This window comes from Pongo pygmaeus, chromosome 20 (genome assembly GCF_028885625.2).
Source record: "Pongo pygmaeus isolate AG05252 chromosome 20, NHGRI_mPonPyg2-v2.0_pri, whole genome shotgun sequence".
Classification (NCBI taxonomy): Eukaryota; Metazoa; Chordata; class Mammalia; order Primates; family Hominidae; genus Pongo; species Pongo pygmaeus.
Genome location: NC_072393.2, coordinates 835,728 through 849,146, shown reverse-complemented (window position 1 = coordinate 849,146; position 13,419 = coordinate 835,728). Strand labels below are relative to the sequence as shown.

The 13,419-nt window shown below is 58.4% G+C and overlaps 1 protein-coding gene across 3 annotated transcripts; it reads left to right on the top strand.

The window, feature by feature from the left end:
- The first annotated feature begins 4,131 nt into the window (after nt 1-4,131).
- Nucleotides 4,132-12,271, top strand: POLR2E (RNA polymerase II, I and III subunit E). Of its 3 annotated transcripts, none has more exons than XM_054463021.2 (8): nt 4,132-5,070; nt 6,236-6,410; nt 8,402-8,517; nt 9,488-9,568; nt 10,322-10,380; nt 10,506-10,584; nt 10,916-10,995; nt 11,734-12,271. In XM_054463021.2, the coding sequence occupies exons 1-7, from the start codon at nt 5,014-5,016 to the stop codon at nt 10,979-10,981; spliced, it is 633 nt and encodes a 210-aa protein (XP_054318996.1). In that variant the 5' UTR covers nt 4,132-5,013; the 3' UTR covers nt 10,982-10,995; nt 11,734-12,271. The 3 variants fall into 3 exon arrangements, with proteins under 3 accessions (XP_054318996.1, XP_054318995.1, XP_063513823.1); XM_054463020.2 differs by having other exon boundaries at nt 4,142-5,070; nt 10,503-10,584; XM_063657753.1 differs by having other exon boundaries at nt 4,142-5,070; nt 10,916-12,271.
- The last annotated feature ends 1,148 nt before the right edge of the window (nt 12,272-13,419 follow it).

The window sequence follows — 13,419 nt, the reverse complement described above, 5'->3', positions numbered from 1 at the left end:
TAATTTTGTATTTTTAATAGTGACAGGGTTTCTCCACGTTGGTCAGGCTGGTCTCAAACTCCCGACCTCAGGTGATCCACCTGCCTAGGCCTCCCAAAGTGCTGGGATTACAGGCATGAGCCACCGCACCCAGCCCAGAATATTTTCATTGTCCCCAAAGGAAGCCCAGACCCCATCAGCCTTCACTCTCCATCTCCTCCCCTAGGACCTGGCACCCACACATCCCCTCGTGTCTCCATGGATGGGCCTGTCCTGGACATTTCATAGAAATGGGATCACACACTGCATGTTCTTTTGTGCCTGGCTTCTCTCACTGAGCATGAGGTCCTCAGGCTGCATCCACATTGTGGCCTGTGTCAGAGCCTCGTCATTCCTTTTCATGGCTGAGAAATATTCCAGTGTGTGGAGGGATCACGTTGTGTTCATTTATTCATCTGTGGGTGGACATCTGGTTTGTTTGTTTTTTTTTTTTGAGACAGAGTCTCACTCTGTTGCCCAGGCTGGAGTGCAGTGGCGCAATCTCAGCTCACTGCAACCTCCGCCTCCCAGGTTCAAGTGATTCTCCTGCCTCAGCCTCCTGAATAGCTGAGATTACAGGCATGCGCCACCATGCCCAGCTATGGGTTGTTTTCACTTTTTGAGTTTGTAAAGCTGTACAAGTGTTTGTGTGGGCGTATGTTTTCATTTCTCTTGGGTGTATGCCTAGGAGCGGAATTGCTGAGTCATATGGTGACTCTTTGTGTAACAATTTGAGGATCCACCAGACTGTTTTTTTTTTTTTTTTTTTTTGAGATGGAGTTTCACTCTTTTTGCCCAAGCTGGAGTGCAGTGGTGTGATCTCGGCTCGCTGCAACCTCCACCTCCTAGGTTCAAGCGATTCTCCTCCCTCAGCCTCCCAAGTAGCTGGGATTACAGGCCTGCACCAACACGCTCGGCTAATTTTGGTATTTTTAGTAGAGATGGGGTTTCACTATGTTGGCCAGGCTGGTCTTGAACCCCTGACCTCAGGTGATCCGCCTGCCTCAGCCTCCCAAAGCACTTGGATTACAGGCATGAGCCACTGTGCCTGGCCGACCAGACTGTTTTCTATAGCGGCTGCACCTTCTTACGTTTTCACCTGCCCTGTGTGTGGATCATGGCCTGACTTTTGGGCCTCTGGCTCTGCTGTTACCATCCAGGCCGCCCCTGGCTTGGGCTTAGCCTCTCTTAATCCACTTCTGCCCCCGGATTTGCAGGTCACTACTGGGTCTTTATTGCAGGTGCCCTTTCTTCTGTCATAAAATTCACCCCTGAGCCCTGTCCGTCTCCTGACCACCCCCCAATGTATCTGCCCTACAACTCCAATTCCCCTCCTCCCTCAAATCTGTCCTGCCAGGCACTGGCCCCCTTCCCTGAGTCACACGCAATGTCTGCTAGGCGAATCCCTGCTCAGTCCTCAGGCTGACTTGGCGGTGGCATCACATAGCCACTCCCTCCCTCTGCCCCTAGACACCTTCCTCACCGGGTTTCCAGGAGACCTGGCAACCTCCTGCCCTTTATCCTATTAAGGAACACTTATGCAGTGCTGGTGCCAGGCGCTGCTCTATGTACATTGCAATTATTAGCCAATTACCCTATGAAGTGGGTGCTGTTCTTGTCCCTGTTTTACAAGGGAGGGGAGGGGGAGGCACAGAGAGGTTGAGTAACCTGCCTGAGATCACACAGCCAGGTCTGCAGCTCAGGGGCTGCTCCAGTGTCTGTGCTGAGCCTCCCTCCCCTCCTGCTGCTGCCTCCTCTCCTTCTCCGGGCTTCTGAACACCAGCAGGGCTGGACTCACTCTCCCGGACTCTGCTCTGCTCCCAGGACCTGGTCCAGGCTCCCGGCTCTAATCTTCACCATGTGGCCACCCTGCCTGCACGTCCATCCCCTAGACCTTGCCCTGAACTCCAGAGCTCACCTCGACCTACAGTCCTCCACCCTCCCACTCCTCTTTTCACTGCTCACAGGGACAGCTTTGTTCCCTTTCTCCCTCTTTTTCTCGCCCTGTGGCACCCTCCCCGCTCTGTGCTTGCCTCTACCATAGTTGGAGCCACCCCGACTTGTGGCAAGTTTGTCTTCCCAGTCCCTCCGTGGTCTCTCACTTCTGCCCCGGTTCCCGACAGTCATTTCCCAACACAGCAGCTCCAAACATTTCACCCTGACCAGCAAGGCCTCATGGGACCTGCCCCACCTTGCCCTCTGACCCCCTCTCCTGCCCCTTCCCTGCCAGGAACACTCCAGGTGAGGCACAGCCTCAGGGCCTCTGCCCTGGCTGTGCTGTCTGCCTGATACAGCTATCCCCAGGCAACCCCAGGTTTCCTCTCTCTCCTCTTCTGGTTTTTGTTTTCTGTTTGTTTGGAGACAGCGTCTTGCTCTGTCACCCAGACTAGAGTGCAGTGGCACAATCACAGCTCACTGCAACCTCAACCACTGGGCTCAGGTGATCGTAGATCTTCCCACCTCAGCCTCCCAAGTAACTGGGACTACAGGTGCACCCACCACGCCCAGCTAATTTTTAAATTTTTTTGTAGAAATGGGGTCTTCCTGGCTGGGTGCTGTGGCTCACGCCTGTAATCTCGGCACTTTGGAAGGCCGAGGCGAGCAGATCATCTGAGGTCAGGAGTTCAAGACCAGCCTGGCTAACATGGTGAAACCCCGTCTCTACCAAAAATACAAAAAAATTAGCCAGGTGTGGTGGCTCACGCCTGTAATCCCAGCTACTTGGGAGGCCAGGGCAGGAGAATCATTTAAACCCAGGAGGTGGAGGCTGCAGTGAGCTGAGATTACGCCACTGTACTCCAGCCTGGGTGACAGAGCGAGACTTGGTCTCAAAAAACAACAACGAAAAAAGAAATGGGGTCTTCCTATGTTGCCTAGGCTCGTCTCAAACTCCTGGCCTCAAGGTGAGAAAGAAAACTTAGGTAGTTAGATAAGAAAGCCTGCACAGACCGGGCGGGGTGGCTCACACCTGTAATCCCAGCACTTTGGGAGGCTGAGGCGGGCGGATCATGAGGTCAGGAGATTGAGACCATCCTGGCTAACATGGTGAAACCCCGTCTCTACTAAAAATACAAAAAATTAGCCAGACGTGGTGGCAGGTGCCTGTAGTCCCAGCTACTCGGGAGGCTGAGGCAGGAGAATGGTGTGAACCCGGGAGGCGGAACTTGCAGTGAGCCGAGATGGCGCCACTGCACTCCAGCCTGGGGGACAGAGTGAGATTCTGTCTCAGGAAAAAAAAAAAAGTAGCCCCCGGCAGCCCCCCAAAAAGAATCTCAAATATCAGTGTAAAAAAGTCAGTGACAACTAAAAATTGCAAAACTACAACAAAGGGATCCTCCCCACTCAGCTTCCCAAAGTGCTGCAATTACAGGTGTGAGCCATCCCGCCCAACGGGATTTTTTTTTTTTTTTTCTCGATGGAGTCTTGCTCTGTCACCCAGGCTGGAGTGCAGTGGTGCGATCTCGGCTCACTGCAACCTCCGCCTCCCGGGTTCAAGTGATTCTCCTGCCTCAGCCTCTCGAGTATCTGGGAGTACAGGCGCCCACCACCAAACCTGGCTAATTTTTGTATTTTTAGTAGAAACAGGGTTTCACCATGTTAGCCAAGCTGGTCTGGAACTCCTGATCTCATGATCTGCCCGCCTCGGCCACCCAAAGTGCTGGGATTACAGTGATGAGCCACCACTCCTAATAGGATTTTTGCTTGAATCTGTCCTCACTGTATTCGCTGACCTCCCCATCTGATACTGCAGTTCTCCCCTTCTCCCCATGTCACTTAGCCTCTCTGCTCTTTCTTCTTCCGTAGCTTTGTCGCTTTCTAACGTTGTTGTTTATTTTATTTTATTTTATTTCATTTTATTTTTGAGACAGAGTCTTGCTCTGTTGCCTAGGCTGGAGTGCAGTGGCACGATCTTGGCTCACTGAAACCTCCACCTTACAGGTTCACGAGATTCTCCTGCCTTAGCCTCCTAAGTAGCTGGGACTACAGGCACCCGCCACCTGGCGCAGCTAATTTTTTGTATTTTTAGTAGAGACGGGCTTTCACTGTGTTAGCCAGGATGGTCTTAAACTCCTGATCTCATGCTCTGCCCGCCTCAGCCTCCCAAAGTGCTGGGATTATAGGCATGAGCCACCACGCCCGGCCACGTTATTTATTATATTTTACTAAATCTTGTCTGTATCTGAATGCGAGGGATACTTGGCCTGTTTTATTCACCATCACTGTAGGTTGCTGAGTAAATGTTGAATTAATGAATGCATCACTGAATAAGTTACTGATTGCCTGCACACAGCAAGTGCTGGGCTGGGGTTCTCCGTGAACCTGGGGAAGTGAGGAGGTTTGCAAAGACAGGAAGAGTCTGGGGTGGGGAGATACCCAGGCTAGGCTGGTGGCGCTCAGGGGAGAGGACAGAGGTGAGGGGACTTAATAAGCACCTAGAGATATGCCTAGCTCTACCTAAGACTCTCAGTTAACCGTCTAAGGTAGGGACACTTTATTGCCATTGCACAGGTAGGGAAACTGAGGCCCAAGGGAATTAACCCTGACCTGGCCTGGAGCCAACGGAGGAAACCCTGTACAGTTTGATGCACAAATATTTATAGAGTTCCCACTAGGCTCCCAGACCATCCCTAGGAGCCGAGCTGCCCCTTGACCCCATCCAGGCCTCAGTTTCCCCGTCCACACTTCGCCCCCGCCTCGTGGATTCTAAACTGTTGCCCCAAGGTGGGAGTTGAACGGAAACTACAACTCCCGAGAGGCCGTGCGGCCAAAGGCACACGAGAACTACGGAGGCGAGAGTCTCGCTCAGCCAACTGCCGCTCTCGTAAGGCTCGGGCTGCCCTTGGTGCTGCCGATCCCAGACGTTGCTGCATTCAGGCATTCGCCGACGACAGCCCAGCGCGGGCGGGGTTAGGTGGAGGGGGCCTGATTCGGATTCGGCGCAGGCGCAGTCCGCGCGGGTTCTCGCACGGATAAGGGGTGCGAGCGGCGGCGGCCATGGACGACGAGGAGGAGACGTACCGGCTCTGGAAAATCCGCAAGACCATCATGCAGGTGAGTCGCGCGTGGTGTTGGGGGCGGGGGCGCGGGCGGCGGGTGCAGGGGCCCGAGGTGGGGTCGAGCTCGGCGTCTCCTCGTAGTCCCGTCGGAGCAGCAGCGACGAAGGGCCGGGCCGATACGGGAGGCCCGGAGGCCGCCGGGGATGCCAGGCGCTGGACCCGACCTGAGCCGGCAGCGGGGAAGGGAGGGGGTTTCGAGACGTCCGGATGCGGGGCTTAAGGGTGGACGGGCGGCTCCGGCTGGTGCGGCGCGCATGGCGGCGAGAGGAGGAATGGGGACGGGGGGCGCCCCCAGACTCTGCCCCTCTCTGCGATTTAGCGTCGCCATTTGTCCTTGCGTCCTGAACGCCAGGGAGTCTCAGCATCCGAGGCTGGCAGAGTTGGTGGTTGGGAAGCAGCGGGCGAGCTGAGGCTTTCGATGGGGACGTGGAGCTTGGAACCCGTGCCTTGGGGTCTGGGGCAGATGGAGGCCACTGGGCCGAGTCCGGTTTGGAAGCCGGGCAGAGGCCTGAGGGCCTGCGGTTCAGGGTCCTGCCTCAGCCATTGGGGCCGTTTGAGAGCTTTTGCTTTGTCTTGCTTCCCACTCCTCGCCCTTGTCCTCAGCGAAGCCCCCCGCAGCCTGATTCTCCTTCCTCCGGGCCTCAAACATTGTCAGCCTGAAGTCACATATGTTTCGATCCCTGTCATTTTTTTTTAAGAGATAAGGTTTCACTCTGTCGCCCAGGCAGCAGTGCAGTCGTGCAATCATAGCTTACTGCATCCTTGAACTGGCCTCAAGCAACCCTCCTGCCTCGGCCTCCTTAAGCACTGGGATCACGGGCGTGAGCCTCCGCGCCCCGCCTTTGTCCCTGCCTTTAGGGTAGCTCTGCAAAGTGGTTTGGAGGGCTTTGCTCCCTGCCAGGTTCCTGTGAGGCTGGATGGACAGACGGTCTTGGTCAAGGCTGGACATCTCTGCGATCCTCTCAGGATCACACTGGTCCCATCCTGTGGTGTGGGGCTGTGGGGGCCGGGGTGGCTCTCATGGGGCACACAGTGAGTGTTCAGCCCATTTGCTGTTCACCTCTGTCCTCTGCAGCAGCCGCAGGTCTGACTTCCGGGTCACGAGCTCTGGCCGCCTTCCTCTCTCTGCCCTGGGGTCAGCTGGTTCTTTCTCTCTGCAGCTGTGCCACGACCGTGGCTACCTGGTGACCCAGGACGAGCTTGACCAGACCCTGGAGGAGTTCAAAGCCCAATTTGGGGACAAGCCGAGTGAGGGGCGGCCGCGGCGCACGGACCTCACCGTGCTGGTGGCCCACAACGATGACCCCACCGACCAGATGTTTGTGTTCTTTCCAGGTGAGCAGCGGGTCCCGGGGGAGTTCCGGTGGAGCCACCCGAGCACCTGCCGAGGAGCCGGCTGCTAGCACCCACCCCCCACTCGCCTGGTGCCCAGCATTTGTCTCTCTGCCCAGGCTGGGAGGAAAACTCCCCTCCCCTTCCTTGCTGTGGGCGATGCCGTTGACCTCTGACCCCTCTCATGCACAGCCTCTTTCTAGTTTCCCTCTCAGTCCCCTTCTCTCTTCCCGCCAACTAGGAGAGTCCCAAGGACCTCCCCACTCACTCCCAGCCCCCCATGACCTTTTTGCCCTTGTGTGTCCCTTGGCTCCCCCATCCTGGCCGTTGGGTGCTCTTCCAGCTTCTTGGCCTGGCCCAGGAGGCCCCGTCTGGGTCAGCGCAGCCTCCTTGTGAGCTGCGGCCCCTGCCCTCCCCAGCCCATTCCTCCGCACCCCATGCCCCTTCTCCCCTGTCAGCGTCCGCTACTCATCCCTCGAGCTTGTGCTCGGGCCTCTTTTCCCAGGAACCCGGGACCCTCGGTTTCAGCACCTGCTTTGCGGAAGTCTCCCCACCTGTCTGCCTCCCCACTATGGCTCTAAAGCCCTCAGCGGTTGGGGGATTGCAAGCGCCTTAGGGGCACAGCCCTGCACCCAGAGTTAATCAGTGGGGTGACGGAGCATGTCGGTCAAGCGGACCTGGTGATGCTGCTGAGTTTTGTTTTGTTTTTTTTTAAACAGAGTCTCATTCTGTCGCCCAGGCTGGAGTGCAGTGGTGCCATCTCGGCTTGCTGCAGCCTCCACCTTCTGAGTTCACGCGATTCTCCTGCTTCAGCTTGAGTAGCTGAGATTACAGGCACCCACCACCATGCCTGGCTAGTTTTTCTTTGTATATTAGTAGAGATGAGGTTTCACCGTGTTGGCCAGGCTGCTTTCAAACTCCTGACCTCAGGTGATCCACCCGCTTCAGCCTCCCAAAGGGCTGGGATGACAGGCGTGAGCCACTGCGCCCAGTCTTCTTTTTTTTTTTTTTTTTTTTTTGAGACTGAGCCTGCCTTAGTCACCCAGGCTGGAGTGTGCAGTGGCGCAATCTTGGCTCACTGCAACCTCCACCTCCTGGGTTCAAACAATCTTCCCACCTCAGCCTCCTAAAAAGCTAGGTTGACAGGCATACACCATCTCACCTGGCTACTTTTTCTTTTTGTATTGTTTATTAATTAATTAATTAATTTTTTTGAGACAGAGTCACGCTCTGTTGCCCAGGCTAGAGTGCAGTGGCGCAATCTCCGCCCACTGCAAGCTCTGCCTCCCGTGTTCACGCCATTCTCCTGCCTCAGCCTCCCGAGTAGCTGGGACTACAGGCGCCGGCTAATTTTTTGTATTTTTATTAGAGACGGGGTTTTACCTTGTTAGCCAGGATGGTCTCGATCTCCTGACATCGTGATCTGCCCGCCTCGGCCTCCCAAAGTGCTGGGATTACAGGCGTGAGCCACCACTCCCGGCTTGTATTGTTAATTGAGACGGGGTTTCACCACGTTGGCCAGGCTGGTTTAGAACTCCTGATTTCAAGTTATCCACCTGCCTTAGCCTCCCAAAGTGCTAAGATTACAGGTGTGAGTCACCGCACCCGGCCTCAGGTGATGCTTCTTAAAGAGAGTGTCCTGGGGTGTGAGGTGTGCTTGTTGCAGAGGCTGGTGCTGAGTCACCCGCCTCCCCAGAACTGCCCAGGGTGGGAGCCTCTCAGAGTCGAAGGTCTCTGCTTCTCCCTGGTCTCTGGGTGACTGAGGGGTGTCAGCCCCCTGTCCCTGTCTCCGGGTGAATGAGAGGTTTCAGTCCTCTCTTCCCCTGTCCTGGGATCCTGCAACTCAGGCCTCATTTTGCAAACGCGGAAGCCGAGGCCCGAGCAGGAGAAGCACCTGTGTGGAATGGGGCTGGAACTCGGGTGCTCTGGGGTCTGGGTGGGTGAGGGCCAGGAGGGCCCAGGGTGGTGCAGGCCAGCACGCTCTCTGTCTGCAGAGGAGCCCAAGGTGGGCATCAAGACCATCAAGGTGTACTGCCAGCGCATGCAGGAGGAGAACATCACGCGGGCCCTCATCGTGGTGCAGCAGGGCATGACACCCTCCGCCAAGCAGGTGGGCACCCCCGCCCCACCCCGCCAGCCTCTCCCCCTCCCCAGCCTCCTCCCCCGAGCAGGTGGGCACCCCTGCCCTGGCCCACCCCACCAGCCTCTCACCCTCCCCAGCCTCCTCCCGCGAGCAGTACCCACAGGCGGCCCACGTGCCTTGGGCTTTGGGCCAGGCCAGCCAGGGTGCCCTGGAGGATGTGGCCGGGATGTCCGACAAGCCCCGACTGCCTCCCTCCCACCGCGTCCATGGGCCCCACCCCAGGCAGCCACCGTCCTCCCCCATCCATGGGCCCCACCCCAGGCAGCCGCCGTCCTCTCCCGTCCATGGGCTCCACTGCTGACCCCAGCCCCACCCCAGGCAGCCGCCATCTTCCCCCAGCTCTCAGGAGGGGTGTCAGGGTGGAGGGCACTGTGCTTCTCGCCAGCTCCTGTGGGCTTCAGCCCTCGGCCTGGTGCAGATTCCAGGAGCCGGAGGTTCTTTGTCCTGAGCTGATGTCTAAGGGGACTTGCAGAGGAGGCCTGGCATGGGGTCCTCCAGGGGTCTATCCGTGTTCCCCATCTGTCTGTTGGACACTCCTGAGCTAGACTGCTGTGCTGTGATGGGCAGTCAGCAGAGCAGTTTAGTCCCTGGCCCACCAGCTGTGGGGTTTACGCAGCCACACAAAGCAGCACCCCTGTATGGGGAAGAGGTCGCCCTGCCAGCTCTGAGGGCCGCCCCTGGAGGCGTGTGACAGATGGAAACACATCCGAGTTTCCACGGCCTCATCACTGCTTGTGACAGGAGGCCCTTGATGAGCAGAGAGGCTGGGGAGGGGCGGGCTGTTCAAGGCTCCTGGGCTGGCGGTGGGGTTTTCTGATTTACGACGTGGGTGTGTTGTTGGGGCACACGAGTGAGCCCCAGGTAGCTTGAGGCAGGAAATGGAGGTCGGGTTGTCTGGGCCTCTCCAGGCCCGTGCCTGAGAGCCACTCTCTTCCAGTCTCTGGTTGACATGGCACCCAAGTACATCCTGGAGCAGTTTCTGCAGCAGGAGCTACTCATCAACATCACGGAGCATGAGGTGGGCGCCTGCCGCAGAGTCCCGCCTGTGTGGGGCCGGCAGAGATGCAGGGTTTGTGGGTGGCCAGGAGGATGTGGGATCTGGGGCCCAGGGCAGGTGTTCCCATTAGTGCATGGAGGACAGGGTTCACAAAGGGTGGCCCTGGGCCTGCAGCAGCCGAACCCGGGAGCTTCCTAGAAATGCAGATCCCGGCTGGGCGCGGTGGTTTATGCCTGTAATCCCAGCACTTTGGGAGGCCGAGGTGGGTGGATCACGAGGTCAGGAGATCGAGACCATCCTGGCTAACACGGTGAAACCCTATCTCTACTGAAAATACAAAAAAATTAGCTGGGCGTGGTGGCGGGCACCTGTAGTCCCAGCTACTCGGGGAGCCGAGATTGCGCCATTGCACTCCAGCGTGGGAGACGGAGCAAGACGACTCCTCAAAAAAAAAGAAATGCAGATCCCCAGGCCCACCCCAGCCTGTAGAATCTGGACTGCTGGGAGTGTGGAGGGACCCTAGTGCTGGGACAGGAGGAGTGCCAGCAGGAGGTGGCTGTGCCCAGCCCGTCTGCCTCAGAAGCTCCAGGAGCTGTGACTCCATCTCCCGCCTGTGGAGCCGGGGTGGGGTGGTTGGGCTCCCTGAGTGCCGGGGATCGGGGTGGGGTTCAGGGCTCTTGTCCATCTGGAGGTGCAGGAGTTGTGGTGGCATCTGGGAGCCATGTGGGGTCTGACCAGCCCTTGGTGATGCCTGGTGGCTTCCTCTCTTGGCAGCTGGTCCCTGAGCATGTCGTCATGACCAAGGAGGAGGTGACAGAGCTGCTGGCCCGATAGTATCCTTTCCAGCCCCACTGGCCCTGCCCCTCCCTGCCCCTCCCTGTCCCTCAAGACTTCCGCATCCCCACTCCCCCCACCCCCCCACAGCCCTGTCTAGCATTTTCCTGACTCTGCTTCGCAGTAAGCTCCGAGAGAACCAGCTGCCCAGGATCCAGGCGGGGGACCCTGTGGCGCGCTACTTTGGGATAAAGCGTGGGCAGGTGAGTCCTGCAGGGAGAAAGGGCACTAGGGCTGCTCTGAGCTGACCACTCAGAGAAGGGGGCTTCTGTCCCTCCCCGACAGCCCCTCCCCCTTGACCCAGGGCCTGGAGGGGACCTCGAGACCACACCCCCAGTCTCCCCCTCTTAAAGCCAGGGCCACTGGGTCCAGAGAAGAGCGTGACCCAGGTTCCCAGGGAGCGAGTCCCGCAGCCCGGGGTCGGCATCTCGGACCCCTGCCGGCCATCCCCAGCCCGTGTGCTGTCCGCCTGCTGTCTGGTGACTGCAGTGAGGTCCGTCAAGTATTCGCAACCCCTGCTCTCTGCCTCTGCAGGTGGTGAAGATCATCCGACCCAGTGAGACGGCGGGCAGGTACATCACCTACCGGCTGGTGCAGTAGCTGCCGCCTGACAGGTGAGACGGCCGAGGGACAGGCACCGAGGTGGGGTCAGAGACGGGTGTCGTCCCCTCCGCCGGTGTGCAGGGTTGTTCTTGCTTCGTCCAGCAGCAAGCCCTTCCTAGCACCAGCCCAGTTGGGCCACCAGGCGCTCAGGACACCCCCAGACCCCACCCGACTGCAGGCTGCAGCTCCTGGGGCTCTGCACCTGGAAGGGAGAGTCCTGGTACGCGGGGCGTGTGTCTCTGCCACCGCTGACCCACCTTAGAAGCGGGAGACAGTCACCTGCATGGCAGGTGTGTGGCGGGACTTTCCAGAAGAAGGTTTAGAAACCTGCCCAGAGACCCCAGACCTGAGAGAGGAGGCACAGCTTCAGGCCAACCCTTCCCTGAGTGGGCACCTTGGGAGGGACTGGCCGGAGTCTCAGGAGCGGGACAGCCTCTGCCCATGGCGAGAGCCTCCCAGCTTCCCCTGGACTCTGGTCATGGCGAGGTGCTGTCCTGGCAGGCCGCCCCACTTCACACTCAGCCCAGGAGTGGGGCTCGGCCCGGTCTGACGCTGGCACGGTTCCTTTGAGGTCAGAGCTACTGCTCACGCCTGTGTGACCGCTGGGCACAAGTGAGCCGCCTCTGCACTGTGGCCTGGGCCTCCTCCTGCCAGGCCTCCCGCACCCCCTCACGCTGAGTGGGCGTTGGGCTGTCCTGGGCACACTGGATCTGCCCCTCTCGCGTGACCACCCTCCCCCTCTTTCCCAGCCCCTGGAGGCGGACAGACAGTGACCCCCATCCCTGCAGGACGAACGCCCCTGTCCTGCCAGAATCCGGCCCCCCAGTTCTCACAGCTGCTGCTCCTCCGGACTCCCCAAGGCAGGTGGCCTCCACCCAAGTTTTCCCGTCCTGGGGTGAGGCTTCCTGTGGCCCAGCCCGCCCCATTCACCTGTGGATTTGTGCGAGATGCAGCCTCAGAAGGGACAAGGCCCCCAGAGGGAGGTCACCTGGGCGCAGCTGGTGCTGGGTCCCATCTGTTGGGGGTTTGGGGTCCGGGTCTCCCACCAGCCCCTGCTTCCTCCTGGGCTCCCCTCGTCTTCCCTCCCTCGGGGGCCCTGATGCGTGGTGGCCCCCGCCTGGCCTCAGCTCCTCACTCCACTCACAGCCGTGCACGCGCTCAAGCCACCAGGGTGCAAGATTCCAGCTCTGGAGTTCTCGGTTGTTGAAGGAGGTTGGGTGTTTTCAAATGTTAAAGATGTTTTGAGCAAATAAATGTGCTTGGTATAGAAACCAGGCCGACTAACAAGGTTTTCAGCAGGTGGCCTTGCCTCACCCCGAGCACACGAGGGCAGCTTGGCAGGTAGGCCCTCCTTGCGCTCGCTTTCTCTGGCCCTGGCTTCGGGGGTCAGCGCCTCCCCAGGCCCTCGCCCTGCCCTCCCACTTCGTGCTCCTGGGTAAGGCGTGAGCCTGTCTGTCTCTCTTCCCTTCCCGTGAGGGTGTGGAGTTGTTCTCTGGCTTGTGCAGCTGCGGTTTGCAGCCAGTTCCTCGTATAGACGTTTGGGATCTGGCTCTACTTCCCCCTTTGCTTACTGTCTGATTTCAGAAGGCCTCGCCTGCCCAAGTTGAACCTGGCCGCATGTGTTTATTCACAGCAGCTTCATTAAGATGGAATTCTCCCTCGTGTGATCGGTGGTCTGTATTGCGCCCACTGTTCTGCGCAGCAGGGTCCCCAGATCCCCGGGCCGCGGACGGCGGGTGTGATGGGGATAGTGCTTCCCCTTCTCTGCAAATGTACTTTTTTCAAAATTGTCTCGGCCAAAGCAAGCCAGACACAAAGGGACAAACACTGATGTCACTCCTAGGAGGTCGCTAGAGGCATCAGAGACTGGAAGTAGGATGGGGGTTCCCGGGGCTGGGGAGTTGGGTGGGGACAGAGTGTGTCATGTACACAGTCTTAGTTTGGGAAGATGAGAAAATCCTGGAGGTGGCCGGGCGTGGTGGCTCAAACCACTTTGGGAGGCCGAGGTGGGCAGATCACCTGAGGTCAGGTGTTCGAGACCAGCCTGGCCAGCATGGCAAAACCCTGTCTCTACTAAAAATACAAAAATTACCCGGGCGTGGTGGCACATGCCTGTAATCCCAGCTACTTGGGAGCTGAGGCAGGAGAATCGCTTGAACCCAGGAGGGGGAGGTTGCAGTGAGGCTTAAGTGGGGAGGATCGCTTGAGCTCAGGAGTTAAAAGACCAGCCTGCGCAACACAGAGAAACCCCCCACCCCCCCCACCTCTACAAAAAACTTAAAGATTACCTGGGCACCGTGGCTCACACCTGTAATCCCAACACTTTGGGAGGCTGAGGTGGGAGGATCATTTGAGCCCAGGAGGCCGAGGCTGCAGTGAGCTACGATTGTGCTACTGTACTCCAGCCTGGGCCACAGGGTCACACCCTGTCTCAA

What these genes read in the sequence shown, in the direction of transcription:
- POLR2E (XM_054463020.2), top strand. Translation starts at nt 5,014, where the DNA reads ATGGACGACGAGGAGGAGACGTACCGGCTCTGGAAAATCCGCAAGACC. An exon ending in TCCGCAAGACCATCATGCAG is followed by an intron (nt 5,071 to 6,235) that starts GTGAGTCGCGCG and finishes TTCTCTCTGCAG; the next exon opens with CTGTGCCACGACCGTGGCTA. An exon ending in TGACACCCTCCGCCAAGCAG is followed by an intron (nt 8,518 to 9,487) that starts GTGGGCACCCCC and finishes ACTCTCTTCCAG; the next exon opens with TCTCTGGTTGACATGGCACC.